At 51.1% G+C, this 17742-nt stretch overlaps 1 protein-coding gene across 1 annotated transcript in view; it reads left to right on the forward strand.

Annotated features, from left to right (window-relative positions):
- LOC137300047 (aquaporin FA-CHIP-like) overlaps nt 1-9999 on the forward strand; it is a 58902-nt gene extending 48903 nt beyond the window's left edge. The window contains exon 4 of the mRNA XM_067969148.1: nt 9715-9999. Coding sequence (XP_067825249.1) covers nt 9715-9864 — 150 coding nt within the window. The 3' untranslated portion in view covers nt 9865-9999. The remainder of the gene's footprint in view (nt 1-9714) is intronic.
- Nucleotides 10000-17742: the final 7743 nt, after the last annotated feature.

A 17742-nucleotide genomic window follows, 5' to 3' on the forward strand; every position in this document is an offset into this window, starting at 1 on the left:
AGGGCAAGTTGATAAGGTGGTTAAGAAAGCATATGGGATAAATAGGGGCATTGAAAACAAAAACAAGGAAGTCATGCTAAACCTTCACAAATCACTGGGTAGGCCTCAGCTGGAGTATTGTATACAATTCTGGGCATCACACTTTAGGAAGGATGTCAAGGCCTTGGAGAGGGTACAGAAGAGATATTCCCAGATCATACCAGGGATGAGGGACTTCAGTTATGTGGAGAGATTGGAAAAGCTGGGATTGTTCTCCTTAAACCAGAGAAGGTTAAGGAGAGACCTAATAGAGGTGTTCAAAATGAGGGGTTCTGATAGAGCAAATAGGGAGCAATTGTTTTCACTGGCAAGTGGGTCAGTAACCAGAGGTCATAGATTTAAAACAATTGGCAAAAGAATTAGAGGGGAAATTAGGAGAAATGTTTTTACACAAAGGGCCTTTAAGATCTGGAACATACTACCTGAAAGAGTGGTGGAAGCAGATTCCATTGGAACTTTCAAAAGGCAATTGGACATGTACTTGAAAAGGACTAATTTGCAGGGTTATGGGGGAAAAGCTGGGGTGTGGGACTAAATTGGACAGCTCTTTCAAAGAGCCAGCACAGGCACGATGGACCGAATGATCTCCTGTGCTGTAAGATTCTATGATTCTATGATTCTATCATTTAATAACGGGTCAGCGACCAACATAAAGGATCGATGACCAAGGCTTCAACCAAGACTAGGCCTCAATCTGGAGTCCAGTGTCCAGAGCGAGCGCATACCTGTGAGAGACTGGGGAGAGAACATAAGGAGTCAGAGCAGAGGACCAACTTAAAGGACCACTCTAAAGTAAAAATACTCAATTGGAGGAGGGCCAATTTCAGTGGAATGAGAACTGATCCAACCCGGGTAAATTGGAATCAAAGATTGGCAGGCAAAACTGTAATTGAACAATGGGGGCAGCCTTTAAGGAGGAGATGGTTCAGGTACAGTCTAGGTACATTCCCACGAGGGAGAAAGGGAGGGCAACTAAAGCCAGAGCTGCCTGGATGACAAAAGAGATAGAGAGTAAGATGAAGCAGAAAAAAGGGGCGTATGACAGATGCTAGATTGATAACACAAGTGAGAACCAGGCTGAATATAGAAAATTCAGAGGGGAAGTGAAAAAGGAAACAAGAGGGACAAAGAGAGAGTATGAGAATAGACTGGCGGCCAACACAAAAGGGAATCCAAAAATCTTCTATAGGCAAGGAAACAGTAAGAGGAGGGGTGGGACCGATCAAGGACCAAAAAGGAGATCTACTCATGGAGGCAGAGAGCATGGCCGAGGTACTAAATGAGTACTTTGCGTCTATCTTTACCAGGGAAGAAGATGCTGCCAGAGTCTCAGTAAAGGAAAATGTATTTGAGATACTGGATGGGCTAAAAATTGATAAAGAGGAGATAATAGAATCATCAGCAAAGTGATGGAAGGTGTCGTCTACAGTGCTATCAAGCGGCACTTACTCACCAATAACCTGCTCACCGATGCTCAGTTTAGGTTTCGCCAGGACCACTCGGCTCCAGACCTCATTACAGCCTTGGTCCATCCGGACCAGGTGACTTATCTACTTTAAGTGCAGCTAGCCTTTTTATTTTTTTTTATTCGTTCATGGGATGTGGGCGTTGCTGGCGAGGCCGGCATTTATTGCCCATCCCTAATTGCTCTTGAGAAGGTGGTGGTGAGCCGCCTTCTTGAACCGCTGCAGTTCGTGTGGTGAAGGTTCTCCCACAGTGCTGCTAGGAAGGGAGTTCCAGGATTTTGACCCAGCGATGATGAACGAACGGCGATATATTTCCAAGTCGGGGTGGTGTGTGACTTGGAGGGGAACGTGCAGGTGGTGTTGTTCCCATGTGCCTGCTGCCCTTGTCCTTCTAGGTGGTAGAGGTCGTGGGTTTGGGAGGTGCTGTCGAAGAAGCCTTGGCGATTTGCTGCAGTGCATCCTGTGGATGGTACACACTGCAGCCACTGTGCGCCGGTGGTGAAGGGAGTGAATGTTTAGGGTGGTGGATGGGGTGCCAATCAAGCGGGCTGCTTTGTCCTGGATGGTGTCGAGCTTCTTGAGTGTTGTTGAAGCTGCACTCATCCAGGCAAGTGGAGAGTATTCCATCACACTCCTGACTTGTGCCTTGTAGATGGTGGAAAGGCTTTGGGGAGTCAGGAGGTGAGTCACTCACCACAGAATAGCCAGCCTCTGACCTGCTCTTGTAGCCACAGTATTTAAATGGCTGGTCCAGTTAAGTTTCTGGTCAATGGTGACCTTCAGGATGCTGATGGTGGGGGATTCGGCGATGGTAATGCCGTTGAATGTCTTGGGGAGATGGTTAGACTCTCTCTTGTTGGAGATGGTCATTGCCTGGCACTTCATTACAGCCTTCTGAGGGAAGTAAGGGTGGAAATTGCAGCGGTACTGGGCATAATCTCCTCATCATCCTTAGATACAGGGATGGTGCCAGAGGACTGGAGAATTGCAAATGTTACACCCTCGTTCAAAAACATGCCACCTAATAGGCTTGTCATCAAGATTGAAGCCCATGGAATAAAAGGGGCAGTAGCATCATGGATACAAAATTGGCTAAGTGACCGGAAGCAGAGCGTCGTGATGAATGGTTGTTTTTCGGACTGGAGGGAGGTGTACAGTGATGTACGTCAGGGGTCAGTGCTGGGACCACTGCTTTTCTTGATATATATTAATGACTTGGACTTGGGTGTACAGGGCACAATTTCAAAATTTGCAGATGACACAAAACTTTGAAGTGCAGTGAACAGTGAGAAGGATAGTGATAGACTTCAAGAGGATTATGGTCAGTCTGGTGGAATGGGTGGACACATGACAGATGAAATTTAACGCAGAAAAATGCGAAGTTATACTTTTCAGTAGGAAGAACGAGGAGAGGCAATATAAATTAAAGGGTACATTTCTAAAAGGGGTACAGGAACAGAGAGATCATAGAATCATAGCAAATTTACAGCACAGAAGGAGGTTATTCAGCCCACAGAAGGAGGTTATTCAGCCCATCATGTCCGTTCTGACCGAAGCCTAATCCCAGCCTAATCCCACTTTCCAGCACTTGGTCCGTAGCCCTGTAGGTTACGGCACTTCAGGTGCACATCCAGGTACTTTTTAAATGAGTTGAGGGTTTCTGCCTCTCCCACCCTTTCAGGCAGTGACTTCCAGAGAGGGTACAGAGGAGATTTATGAGGATGTTGCCAGGGCTGGAGAATTTTAGCTGTGAGGAAAGATTGGATAGGCTGGGGTTGTTCTCTTTGGAACAGAGGAGGCTGAGGGGAGATTTTATTGAGGTGTATAAAATTATGAGGAGCCTAGATAGAGTGGATAGGAAGGACCTATTTTCCTTAGCGGAGACAACAATAACCAGGGGGCATAGATTTAAAGTGATTGGTAGAAGGATTAGAGGGGAGCTGAGGAAAGATGTTTTCACCCAGAGGGTGGTGGGTTCACTACTACTCTCTGCTTCCTGTCCCTTAGCCAATTCTGTATCCATGCTGCCACTGCCCCTTTTATTCCATGGGCTTCAACTTTGATGACAAGCCTATTATGCGGCACTTTATCAAACGCCTTTTGGAAGTCCATATACACCACATCAACCACATTGCCCTCATCGACCTTCTCTAGTACCTCATCAAAATACTCAATCAAGTTAGTTAAACATGATTTTCCTTTAACAAATTTGTGCTGGCTTTCTCCAATCAATCCACACTTGTCCAAGTGACTGTTAATTCTGTCCCGGATTATCGTTTCTAAAAGATTTCCCACCACTGAGGTTAAACTGACTGGCCTGTAGTTGCTGAGTTTATCCTTACACCCTTTTTTGAACAAAGGTGTAACATTTGCAATTCTCCAGTCCTCTGGCACCACCCCGGTATCTAAGGATGTTTGGAAGATTATGGCCAGAAACTTTGCAATTTCCACCCTCACTTCCCTCAGCAACCTAGGATGCATCCCATCCGGACCGGGTGACTTATCTACTTTAAGCCTCTTTATCAATTTTTAGCCCATCCATTATCTCATCTACCTCTTCTTTTACTGTGACTTTGGCAGCATCTTCTTCCTTGGTAAAGACACATGCAAAGTCCTCATTTAGTACCTCAGCCATGCTCTCTGCCTCCATGAGTAGATCTCCTTTGTGGTCCCTAATCGGCCCCACCCCTCCTCTTGCTACCCGTTTACTGTTTACATGCCTATAGAAGATGTTTGGATTCCCTTTTATGTTGGCCGCCAGTCTATTCTCACACTCTCTCTTTTCCCCTCTTATTTCCTTTTTCGCTTCCCCTCTGAACTTTCAATATTCAGCCTGGTTCTCACTTGTGTTATCAACCTGACACCTGTCATACGCCCCTTTTTTCTACTTCATTTTACTCTCTCTCTTTTTGGTTATCCAGGGAGCTCTGGCTTTAGTTGCCCTACCTTTCTAACTCATGGCAATGTGCCTAGACTGTACCCGAACCATCTCCTCTTTAAAGGCCGCCCGTTGTTTTGCCTGCCAATCAAAGATTCCAATTTACCCGGGTCAGATCTGTTCTCATCCCACTGAAAATGGCCCTCCTCCAATTGAATATTTTACTCTAGATTTCTCCTTGTCATAGTCATAGAGTAATAGAAGTTATACAGCACGGATAGAGGCCCTTCGGCCCATCTTGTCCGCGCCGGCCATCAGCCCTGTCTACTCTAATCCCATATTCCAGCATTTGGTCCGTAGCCTTGTATGCTATGGCATTTTAAGTGCTCATCCAAATGCTTCTTGAATGTTGTGAGGGTTCCTGCCTCCACAACCCTTTCAGGCAGTGAGTTCCAGACTCCAACCACCCTCTGGGTGAAAAAGTTCTTTCTCAAATCCCCTCTAAACCTCCCGCCTTTTACCTTGAATCTATGTCCCCTTGTTATAGAACCCTCAACGAAGGGAAAAAGCTCCTTAGTATCCATCCTATCTGTGACCCTCATAATTTTGTACACCTTAATCATGTACCCCCTCAGCCTCCTCTGCTCCAAGGAAAACAAACCCAATCTTCCCAGTCTCTCTTCATAGCTGAAGCGCTCCAGCCCTGGTAACATCCTGGTGAATCTCCTCTGCACCCTCTCCAAAGCGATCACATCCTTCCTGTAGTGTGGCGACCAGAACTGCACACAGTACTCCAGCTGTGGCCTAACCAGTGTTTTATACAGCTCCATCATAACCTCCTTGCTCTTATATTCTATGCCTCGGCTAATAAAGGCAAGTATCCCATATGCCTTCTTTACCACCTTATCTACCTGTTCCGCCGCCTTCAGGGATCTGTGAACTTGCACACCAAGATCCCTCTGACCCTCTGTCTTGCCTAGGGTCCTCCCATTCATTGTGTATTCCCTTGCCTTGTTAGTCCCTCCAAAGTGCATCACCTCGCACTTTTCTGGGTTAAATTCCATTTGCCACTGTTCCGCCCATCTGACCAACCCATCTATATCGTCCTGCAGACTGAGGCTATCCTCCTCGCTATTTACCACCCTACCAATTTTTGTATCATCAGCGAACTTACTGATCATACCTTTTACATTCATATCCAAGTCATTAATGTAGACCACAAACAGCAAGGGACCCAGCACCGATCCCTGTGGTACACCACTGGCCACAGGCTTCCAGTCACAAAAACAACCTTCGACCATCACCCTCTGCCTTCTGCCACTAAGCCAGTTTTGTATCCAAAGTGCCAAGGCACCCTGGATTCCATGGGCTCGTACCTTCTTGACCAGTCTCCTGTGGGGGACTTTATCGAAGGCCTTACTGAAATCCATGTATACCACATCCACTGCGTTACCCTCATCCACACGCCTAGTCACCCCCTCAAAAAATTCAATCAAATTAGTCAGACATGATCTTCCCTTGACAAAGCCATGTTGACTATCCCTGATTAATCCTTGCTTCTCCAAGTGGAGACTAATTTTGTCCTTCAGAATTTTTTCCAATAATTTTCCTACCACTGATGTTAGGCTCACTGGCCTGTAGTTCCCCGGTTTTTCCCGACTCCCCTTCTTGAATAATGGTATTACATTAGCGGTTCTCCAGTCCTCTGGCACATCCCCTGTGGCCAGAGAGGTTCTGAATATATGTGTCAGAGCCCCCGCAATCTCCTCCTTTGCCTCACACAGTAGCCTGGGATACATTTCGTCCGGGCCTGGGGATTTATCCATTTTTAGGCCTGCTAAAACCGCCAATACCTCCTCCCGCTCGATGTTAATATGTTCGAGTATATCACAGTCCCCCTGCCGTATTTCTATGTCTACATCGTCCTTCTCCATAGTGAAAACAGATGCAAAAAATTCATTTAGAACCCCTCCTACATCTGCCGGCTCCACACACAGATTGCCATTTTTGTCCCTAATGGGCCCTATTTTTTCCCTAGTCATCCTCTTACCCTTAATATACTTATAAAACATCTTAGGATTTTCCTTTATTTTGCTCGCCAGTGTTATTTCATGGCCCCTCCTTGATCTCCTAATTTCTTTTTTAAGTATCCCCCTGCACTTTTTGTACTCCTCTAGGGCTTCCTCTGTCTTTAGCCTTTTGTATCTGCCAAAAGCCCTCCTTTTTTTCCTAATCCATTCTCGTATATCCCCTGACATCCAAGGTTCCCTGGAGTTCTTGGAACCACCCTTGACCTTTACGGGAACATGTTGCCATTGTATGGTCTCAATCTCCCTTCTGAAAGACTCCCATTGCTCCGATGCGGATTTTCCTACAAGCAGCTGATCCCAGTCCATTTTGGCCAGATCCTGCCTTATCCTATTAAAATCGGCCTTCCCCCAATTTAGAACCTTTACTTCCGGCCCCTCCCTGTCCTTTTCCATGACCACCTTCAATCTCACCGAATTATGGTCACTGTCACCAAAGTGCTCACCTACTAGCACTTCTTCCACTTGGCCGGCCACATTCCCTAGAATTAGGTCCAGTACCGCCCCCTCTCTTGTAGGACTTTCTACATGCTGGCTCAAAAAGCTCTCCTGGATGCACGTTAAGAATTTTGTACCCTCTAAGCCTTTTACACTCTGAGTATCCCAGTTAATATTGGGGAAGTTGAAATCCCCCACTATTATTACCCTATTATTTGCACAATTTTCTGAGATTTGCCTACATATCTGTTCCTCTATCTCCCCCTGACTGTTTGGGGGCCTATAGTACACTCCCATCAAAGTGCTTGCCCCCTTTTTGTTTTTAAGCTCCACCCATATGGCCTCATTAGAGGAACCTGCTAATATATCATCCCTCCTTATGGCAGTAATTGATTCTTTAATTAATATTGCGACCCCCCTCCTCTTATACCTCCCCCTCTGTCTCGCCTGAAGATTCTGTACCCCGGAATATTGAGCTGCCAGTCTTGCCCCTCCCTCAACCATGTCTCTGTGACAGCAACAATATCATACTCCCATGTGTTTATCAACACCTTCAGTTCATCCACCTTATTCGCAAGACTCCTTGCATTAAAATAGATGCCATCCAGCCTTGCCCTCACATATTTGCCCTGTCTTCCAAGCTGACTTGTTTTTTTCTCTATATTTGGCTGCACATCACCCCCTATTGTAGCTCCACTCTGTATCCCATCCCCCTGCCAAGTTAGTTTAAACCCCCCCCAACAGTGCTAGCAAACCTCCCCGCAAGGATATTTGTCCCGCTCTGGTTCAGGTGCAACCCGTCCGACTTGTACAAGTCCCACCTTCCCCAGAAGCAGGCCCAGTGATCCAGGAAACTGAAACCCTCCCTCCTGCACCAACTCTTTAGCCACGCATTCATCTGTTCTATCCTCCTATTTCTATACTCACTAATCCTTTTCCATAGCTAATTTAAACCTTATGATACTATGGTTGCTGTTCCCTAAATGTTCCCTCACTGACACTTGGCCCACCTCATTCCCCAGAACCAGATCCAGCAATGTCTCCTTCCTCATTGGGCCAGAAACGTACTGGTCAAGAAAGTTCCCTTAACACACTTCAAAAATTCCTCCCCCTCTTGTCACTTACACTATTACTATCCCAGTCTATATTGGGATAGTTGAAGATTCCCATTATCACTACTCTATGGTTTTGGCACCTCTAATTTCCCTGCAAATTTGCTCCTCTATCTCCTTCCCACTGGTAGGTGGTCTATAGAATACCCCCAGTAGTGTAATGGCACCTCTATTGTTTCTTAACTCTCACCAAATAGATTGTGTCCTTGAGCCCTCCAGGACATCCTCTCTCTCCAGCACTGCAATATTCTCTTTAATCAATACTGCCCCTCCCGCTTTCTTTCCTTCCCGATCTTTCCTGAACACCTTGTATCCAGGAATGTTTAGTACCCAATCCTGCCCTTTTTTGAGCCAGGTCTCCGTTATCACCACAACATCATATTCCCGTGTGGCTATTTGCGGCTGTAGCTCACCAACCTTGTTTACCACACTTCGTACGTTTACACACACGCACTGCAAATCTATCTAAGACCTTCTTTTATTCTCTCTTAGTCTGATTCCACCTAATACTGTACTATTTCTTACTCTAGTGCTATCTGTCTCTCCCAATCCTTTGTGCCCCTTGTTTCACCTTTCCAATGCTACATCCTGGTGCCCATCCCCCTGCCAAATTAATTTAAACCCTCCCCTACAGCACCAGCGAACCCCTCCCCGTGAGGACATTGGTCTCAGCTCTGTTGAGGTGCAACCTGTCCGGCCTGTCAAGGAGCTGTCGCTCCTTGATCCCACCGATTGGCTCAGAGCACAGGCCGCAGCCAATGGATCGAAAATGACAGCTGTTGTTGTAAGACTCCTATTTCTATACTCACTAGCATGTGGCACTGGGAGTAATCCAGCGATTACTACCTTTGAGGTCCTGCTCATTAATCTCTTTTCTAGCTCCCTAAAATCTGCCTGCAGGACCTCATCCCTCTTTCTACCTATGTCGTTGGTACCGATATGGACCACGACCTCTGGCTGTTCACCCTCCCCCGTCAGAATGCTCTGCAGCCGCTCAGTGATATCCTTAACTCTGGCACCAGGGAGGCAACATACCATCCTGGAATCACATCTGCAGCCAGAGAAAGGCCTGTCTGTTCCCCTAACTATAGAATCCCCTATCACTATCGCTCTCCTCTCCCACCCCCGTACAGCTGAGCCACCCATGGTGCTGTGGACTTGGCTCTGGCTGCACTCCCCAGAGGAACCCTCTCCCTCACCAGTATTCAGAACTGAGTACTGGGTAGAGAGTGAGATGCCCTCAGGGCACTCCTGCACTACCTGCCTGGTCACCCTGCCCTGCCATGCCTCGATTTATTAACTAATCTTAACAAAAGACTTAAAATAAACTAAAGACTTAAAAAAAACACTCACCAGCTCCTCACCAATCAGCTCCTTCCCTTGTGTTGACGCCAACCTGCTTTTATATAATCAGTGTTCAAAAGTTTTTATCAATTGGTTATTTATAGTTTTATTAATCTGGTTAATAAACTAGTTTAAGTTAGTAAATTTCATAAACTAACAGCAGTTTTATGCTCCCAGCTCTTCATTTAATTTTACCCACTTCCCTAACTCAGTGGAAAAAAAAGCTGTAATACTTACCAGCCAATCACTGACCTGCTATTCTGAGCTGTCGCTCCTTGATCCCACCGATTGGCTCAGAGCACAGGCCGCAGCCAATGGATCGAAAATGACAGCTGTTGTTGTTGCTGCAGATTTTCTGGGTCGGACCCCTGATTGGAGGAATCATGGCTGCGATTGGGTACAACTTACTGCTGATGCCAAAGAGGATTGGTTGCAGAGATTGTCTGAACACACTGGAGGCCAATGACAAGGTGGAATGCCATGTGGAATCACAGCCCTAGAGACCAATCAAATCGCTAGAACTGCAACACATGATGGCAGTGCCACACACATATCATAAATCATTTTTACATCATGTAGTTGTTAAAATTCATCACGTTTGTAAATAAAAATCAGGAGTTTGATTTTGTATGTAATACACTTATATTTAAATTGTATTTGTGTAAATAATGTTTCTGTGACTGTGGTTAGTCCATGCAGAGTGACCCACTCAGATACTCAATGGGAACTACCTGATAGTTCACGGTAACATGCAGTGAAACAAACTCTGTATCACCGCAGGACAGTTGTGTCAATAATCTCATTAACATTCAACGGGGATTTGACCAGAGCAGTCTGCTGCTCAAGAAACCCAAGAATTATCAAATAACATGGGCCCTCCCCAAACTCCAACTTCATTCATGCAGTGTAGCAACTTCACACCGAGCGAGAATACAGCCCACAATCCGAGAACATGGGAACGGTATATCCAAATTACTGATAAACAATCTCTGAGAGCACAGCTCCGAGCCAAAGTGAGCACAGCTCACATCAGAGTGATTGCAGCTCACATCCAGAGCGAGCAAAGCTCAGATTTAGAGCGCGCACAGCTCACAGTCAGAGTGAGTCCAGCTCACAGTCAGAGTGAGTCCAGCTCACATCCAGCGTGAGTCCAGCTCACATCCAGCGTGAGCCCAGCTCACATCCAGCGTGAGTCCAGCTCACAGTCAGCGTGAGTACAGCTCACATCCAGCGTGAGTCCAGCTCACAGTCAGAGTGAGTCCAGCTCACAGTCAGAGTGAGTCCAGCTCACAGTCAGAGTGAGTCCAGCTCACAGTCAGCGTGAGTACAGCTCACATCCAGCGTGAGTCCAGCTCACAGTCAGAGTGAGTCCAGCTCACAGTCAGCGTGAGTCCAGCTCACAGTCAGAGTGAGTACAGCTCACATCCAGCGTGAGTCCAGCTCACAGTCAGAGTGAGTCCAGCTCACAGTCAGCGTGAGTCCAGCTCACAGTCAGAGTGAGTACAGCTCACATCCAGCGTGAGTCCAGCTCACAGTCAGAGTGAGTCCAGCTCACAGTCAGAGTGAGTCCAGCTCACAGTCAGAGTGAGTCCAGCTCACAGTCAGAGTGAGTCCAGCTCACAGTCAGAGTGAGTCCAGCTCACAGTCAGAGTGAGTCCAGCTCACAGTCAGAGTGAGTCCAGCTCACAGTCAGAAGGTGCACAGCTCACAGTCAGAAGGTGCACAGCTCACAGTCAGACTGAGTACAGCTCACAGTCAGACTGAGTACAGCTCACAGTCAGACTGAGTACAGCTCACAGTCAGACTGAGTACAGCTCCCAGTCAGAGAGAGCACAGCTCACATCAGTGAGTACAGCTCACATCCGAGTGAGTAAAGCTCCGAGTCAGAGTGAGCACAGCTCACAGCCAGAGTGAGCGCAGCTCACAGCCAGAGTGAGCGCAGCTCACAGCCAGAGTGAGCGCAGCTCCCAGTCAGAGTGAGCACAGCTCCCAGTCAGAGTGAGCACAGCTCCCAGTCAGAGAGAGCACAGCTCACATCAGTGAGTACAGCTCACATCCGAGTGAGAACAGCTCCGAGTCAGAGTGAGCGCAGCTCCGAGTCGGAGTGAGCACAGCTCCCAGTCAGAGTGAGCACAGCTCCCAGTCAGAGAGAGCACAGCTCACATCAGTGAGTACAGCTCACATCCGAGTGAGAACAGCTCCGAGTCAGAGTGAGCGCAGCTCACAGTCGGAGTGAGCACAGCTCCCTAGAAGTAAAGGGAATTAGGGGTTATGGGGAGCGGGCAGGAAATTGGACATGAAGCTGAGTTCGGATCGGTCAATGCCCTGTGGGTGGCGGAGAGGGCCCAGGGGCTATGTGGCCGGGTCCTGCTCCGACTTCTTGTGTTCTTTAGATTTGTGGTTGGGATCAGATCAGCCATGATCTTATTGAATGGCGGAGCAGGCTCGAGGGGCCGATTGGCCTACTCCTGCTCCAATTTCTTATGTTCTTATGTTCTTATGAGTCGGAGTGAGCGCAGCTCACAGTCGGAGTGAGCACAGCTCCCAGTCAGAGAGAGCACAGCTCACATCAGAGTGAGCACAGCTCCGAGTCAGAGTGAGCACAGCTCCGAGTCAGAGTGAGCACAGCTCCGAGTCAGAGTGAGCACAGCTCCGAGTCAGAGTGAGCACAGCTCCGAGTCAGAGTGAGCACAGCTCCGAGTCAGAGTGAGCACAGCTCAGTCAGCGTCAGTGCAGCTCCGAGTCAGCCTGAGCACAGCTCCAAGTCCAAGTGAGAACAGCTTCGAGCCAGAGTGAGCACAGCTCACAGCCGGAGTGAGCACAGCTCCCAGTCAGAGAGAGCACAGCTCACATCAGTGAGTGCAGCTCACGTCAGAGTGAGCACAGCTCCGAGTCAGAGTGAGCACAGCTCCGATTCAGAGTGAGCACAGCTCCGAGTCAGAGTGAGCACAGCTCCGAGTCCGAGTGAGCACAGCTCCGAGTCAGAGTGAGCACAGCTCCGAGTCAGAGAGAGCACAGCTCCGAGTCAGAGTGAGCACAGCTCACGGCCGGAGTGAGCACAGCTGACGGCCGGAGTGAGCACAGCTGACGGCCGGAGTGAGCACAGCTGACGGCCGGAGTGAGCACAGCTGACGGCCGGAGTGAGCACAGCTGACGGCCGGAGTGAGCACAGCTGACGGTCGGAGTGAGCACAGCTGACGGTCGGAGTGAGCACAGCTCCCGGTCAGAGAGAGCACAGCTCACATCAGTGAGTACAGCTCCGAGTCAGAGTGAGCACAGCTCCGAGTCAGAGGGAGCACAGCTCACAGTCAGAGTGAGTACAGCTCACAGTCAGAGTGAGCGCAGGTCCGAGCCAGAGTGAGCGCAGCTCCGAGCCAGAGTGAGCGCAGCTCACAGTCAGCGTGAGCGCAGCTCACAGTCAGAGTGAGCATAACTCACAGCCAGCGTCAGTACAGCTACGAGTCAGCCGGAGCACAGCTCCAAGTTAAAGTGAGTACAGCTCAAAGTCAGAGCGAGTGCAGCTCCGATTCATTGCGAGTACAGCTCACATCAGAATGAGCGCAGCTCACAGCCAGAGTGAGTCAAACTCACAGCCAGCGTCTGTACAGCTACGAGTCAGCCTGAGCGCAGTACTAAAGGTGAGTCCCGAGGGGGCGAGGGGCCGTACTAAAGGTGAGTCCCGAGGGGGCGAGGGGCCGTACTAAAGGTGAGTCCCGAGGGGGCGAGGGGCGGGACTAAAGGTGAGTCCCGAGGGGGCGAGGGGCGGGACTAAAGGTGAGTCGCGAGGGGGCGAGGGGCCGTACTAAAGGTGAGTCCCGAGGGGGCGAGGGGCGGGACTAAAGGTGAGTCCCGAGGGGGCGAGGGGCGGGACTAAAGGTGAGTCCCGAGGGGGCGAGGGGCCGTACTAAAGGTGAGTCCCAAGGGGGCGAGGGGCCGTACTAAAGGTGAGTCCCGAGGGGGCGAGGGGCGGGACTAAAGGTGAGTCCCGAGGGGGCGAGGGGCCGTACTAAAGGTGAGTCCCGAGGGGGCGAGGGGCCGTACTAAAGGTGAGTCCCGAGGGGGCGAGGGGCGGGACTAAAGGTGAGTCCCGAGGGGGCGAGGGGCCGTACTAAAGGTGAGTCCCGAGGGGGCGAGGGGCCGTACTAAAGGTGAGTCCCGAGGGGGCGAGGGGCCGTACTAAAGGTGAGTCCCGAGGGGGCGAGGGGCGGGACTAAAGGTGAGTCCCGAGGGGGCGAGGGGCCGTACTAAAGGTGAGTCCCGAGGGGGCGAGGGGCCGTACTAAAGGTGAGTCCCGAGGGGGCGAGGGGCCGTACTAAAGGTGAGTCCCGAGGGGGCGAGGGGCGGGACTAAAGGTGAGTCCCGAGGGGGCGAGGGGCCGTACTAAAGGTGAGTCCCGAGGGGGCGAGGGGCCGTACTAAAGGTGAGTCCCGAGGGGGCGAGGGGCCGTACTAAAGGTGAGTCCCGAGGGGGCCGAGGGGCCGTACTAAAGGTGAGTCCCGAGGGGGCGAGGGGCCGTACTAAAGGTGAGTCCCGAGGGGGCGAGGGGCCGGACTAAAGGTGAGTCCCGAGGGGGCGAGGGGCCGTACTAAAGGTGAGTCCCGAGGGGGTGAGGGGCGGGACTAAAGGTGAGTCCCGAGGGGGCGAGGGGCCGTACTAAAGGTGAGTCCCGAGGGGGCCGAGGGGCCGTACTAAAGGTGAGTCCCGAGGGGGCGAGGGGCCGTACTAAAGGTGAGTCCCGAGGGGGCGAGGGGCGGGACTAAAGGTGAGTCCCGAGGGGGCGAGGGGCCGTACTAAAGGTGAGTCCCGAGGGGGCGAGGGGCCGTACTAAAGGTGAGTCCCGAGGGGGCGAGGGGCGGGACTAAAGGTGAGTCCCGAGGGGGCGAGGGGCGGGACTAAAGGTGAGTCCCGAGGGGGCGAGGGGCCGTACTAAAGGTGAGTCCCGAGGGGGCGAGGGGCCGTACTAAAGGTGAGTCCCGAGGGGGCGAGGGGCGGGACTAAAGGTGAGTCCCGAGGGGGCGAGGGGCCGTACTAAAGGTGAGTCCCGAGGGGGCGAGGGGCCGTACTAAAGGTGAGTCCCGAGGGGGCGAGGGGCCGTACTAAAGGTGAGTCCCGAGGGGGCCGAGGGGCCGTACTAAAGGTGAGTCCCGAGGGGGCGAGGGGCCGTACTAAAGGTGAGTCCCGAGGGGGCGAGGGGCCGGACTAAAGGTGAGTCCCGAGGGGGCGAGGGGCCGTACTAAAGGTGAGTCCCGAGGGGGCGAGGGGCCGTACTAAAGGTGAGTCCCGAGGGGGCGAGGGGCCGTACTAAAGGTGAGTCCCGAGGGGGCGAGGGGCCGTACTAAAGGTGAGTCCCGAGGGGGCGAGGGGCCGTACTAAAGGTGAGTCCCGAGGGGGCGAGGGGCCGTACTAAAGGTGAGTCCCGAGGGGGCCGAGGGGCCGTACTAAAGGTGAGTCCCAAGGGGGCGAGGGGCCGGACTAAAGGTGAGTCCCGAGGGGGCGAGGGGCCGGACTAAAGGTGAGTCCCGAGGGGGCGAGGGGCCGTACTAAAGGTGAGTCCCGAGGGGGCGAGGGGCCGTACTAAAGGTGAGTCCCGAGGGGGCGAGGGGCCGTACTAAAGGTGAGTCCCGAGGGGGCGAGGGGCCGTACTAAAGGTGAGTCCCGAGTGGGCGAGGGGCCGTACTAAAGGTGAGTCCCGAGGGGGCGAGGGGCCGTACTAAAGGTGAGTCCCGAGGGGGCGAGGGGCCGTACTAAAGGTGAGTCCCGAGGGGGCGAGGGGCCGTACTAAAGGTGAGTCCCGAGGGGGCGAGGGGCCGTACTAAAGGTGAGTCCCGAGGGGGCGAGGGGCCGTACTAAAGGTGAGTCCCGAGGGGGCGAGGGGCCGTACTAAAGGTGAGTCCCGAGGGGGCGAGGGGCCGTACTAAAGGTGAGTCCCGAGGGGGCGAGGGGCCGTACTAAAGGTGAGTCCCGAGGGGCCGACGACAAATCCAGGTTCCGGGAGAGGGAAGCAAAATGTATTCGTAGTGTGACGTCACCAAAAAGCAGGTTCGTGATTGGTTGGTGTGTATTTTCTTTCTCAATCTTTCTGAACTTATAGTTTGTGGTTCCTCCGGTCTCTTTGTGTCGCAGGGACGACTGTTAAGCAGGGGCCCTTGAGTATATCATTTTATTCCAGTGTGATTGGTGGGATTCATTTAATTTTAATTTAATTTCAATCAATTAAAGGGTAAGTCATGGCAGGACACTCGGCCCCGTGGCATGCTCCTCCTGCTCTACGTGGGAAATCAGGGACACTTTCTGTGTCCCTGACGACCATGTGTGCGGGAAGTGTATCCAGCTGCAGCTACTGACAGACCGCATTGCGGCACTGGAACTGCGGATGGATACATACTGGTGCATTCGCGATGCTGAGAACCACGTGGATAGCACGTTTAGCGAGTTGGTCACACCCCAGGTAAAGGGTGTACAGGCAGGAAGTGAATGGGTGACCACCAGGCAGATTAAGAGGTGCAGGCAGGTAGTGCAGGGGTCCCCTGTGGCCATCCCCCTCTCAAACAGATATACCACTTTGGATACTGTTGGGAGGGATGACTTATCAGGGGAAGGCAGCAGCAGCCAACTTCCTGGCACCATGGGTGGCTCTGTTGCACAGGCTGGGAGGAAAAAGAGTGGAAGAGCTATAGTGATAGGGGACTCAATTGTAAGGGGAATAGACAGGCGTTTCTGCGGCCTCAACCGAGACTCCAGGATGGTGTGTTGCCTCCCTGGTGCAAGGGTCAAGGATGTCTCGGAGCGGCTACAGAACATTTTGGAGGGGGAGGGCGAACAGCCAGCTGTCGTGGTGCACATAGGCACCAACGATATAGGTAGAAAAGGGGATGAGGTCCTAAAAGAAGAATATAGGGAGTTAGGAGGTAAATTTAAAAATAGGACCTCAAAGGTAGTAATCTCAGGATTGCTACCAGTGCCACGTGCTGGTCAGAGTAGAAATAGGAGGATATTTGAAATGAATACGTGGCGAGAGGAGTGGTGCAAGGGGGAGGGATTCAAATTCCTGGGACACTGGAACAGGTTCTGGGGGAGGTGCGACCAGTACAAACCGGACGGTCTGCACCTGGGCAGGGCCGGGACCGCTGTCCGAGGGGGAGTGTTTGCTAGTGCTGTTGGGGAGGGTTTAAACTAAAGTGGCAGGGGGTTGGGAACCTGAGCAGGGAGTCAGAGGAAAGCGTGTCAGGAAGGGACAGAAGGTATGGAGTAAAAGGTAAAGTGTCAAAAAAGGAAAAAGCAGTAACTAAGTGTCACAAAACATATTTGAAAGTTCTTTATCTGAATGCACGTAGCATTCGTAACAAAATAGAGTCATAGAGTCATAGAGTTATACAGCACGGATCGAGGCCCTTCGGCCCATCGTGTCCACGCCGGCCATCAAGCCCAGTCTAATCTAATCCCATATTCCAGCATTTGGTCCGTAGCCTTGTATGCTATGGCATTTCAAGTGCTCATCCAAATGCTTCTTGAATGTTGTGAGGGTTCCTGCCTCCACAACCCTCTCAGGCAGTGAGTTCCAGACTCCAACCACCCTCTGGGTGAAAAAGTTCTTTCTCAAATCCCCTCTAAACCTCCCGCCTTTTACCTTGAATCGATGCCTCCTTGTTATAGAACCCTCAACGAAGGGAAAAAGCTCCTTAGTATCCATCCGATCTATGCCCCTCATAATTTGGTACACCTCAATCATGTCCCCCCTCAGCCTCCTCTGCTCCAAGGAAAACAAACCCAATCTTCCCAGTCTCTCTTCATAGCTGAAGCGCTCCAGCCCTGGTAACATCCTGGTGAATCTCCTCTGCACCCTCTCCAAAGCGATCACATCCTTCCTGTAGTGCGGCGACCAGAACTGCACACAGTACTCCAGCTGTGGCCTAACCAGTGTTTTATACAGCTCCATCATAACCTCCTTGCTCTTATATTCTATGCCTCGGCTAATAAAGGCAAGTATCCCATATGCCTTCTTTACCACCTTATCTACCTGTTCCGCCGCCTTCAGGGATCTGTGAACTTGCACACCGAGATCCCTCTGACTCTCTGTCTTGCCAAGGGTCCTCCCATTCATTGTGTATTCCCTTGCCTTGTTAGTCCCTCCAAAGTGCATCACCTCGCACTTTTCCAGGTTAAATTCCATTTGCCACTGTTCCGCCCATCTGACCAACCCATCTATATCGTCCTGCAGACTGAGGCTATCCTCCTCGCTATTTACCACCCTACCAATTTTTGTATCATCAGCGAACTTACTGATCATACCTTTGACATTCATATCCAAGTCATTAATGTAGACCACAAACAGCAAGGGCCCCAGCACAGATCCCTGTGGTACCCCACTGGCCACAGGC

This window comes from Heptranchias perlo, chromosome 30 (genome assembly GCF_035084215.1).
Source record: "Heptranchias perlo isolate sHepPer1 chromosome 30, sHepPer1.hap1, whole genome shotgun sequence".
Taxonomy (NCBI): Eukaryota; Metazoa; Chordata; class Chondrichthyes; order Hexanchiformes; family Hexanchidae; genus Heptranchias; species Heptranchias perlo.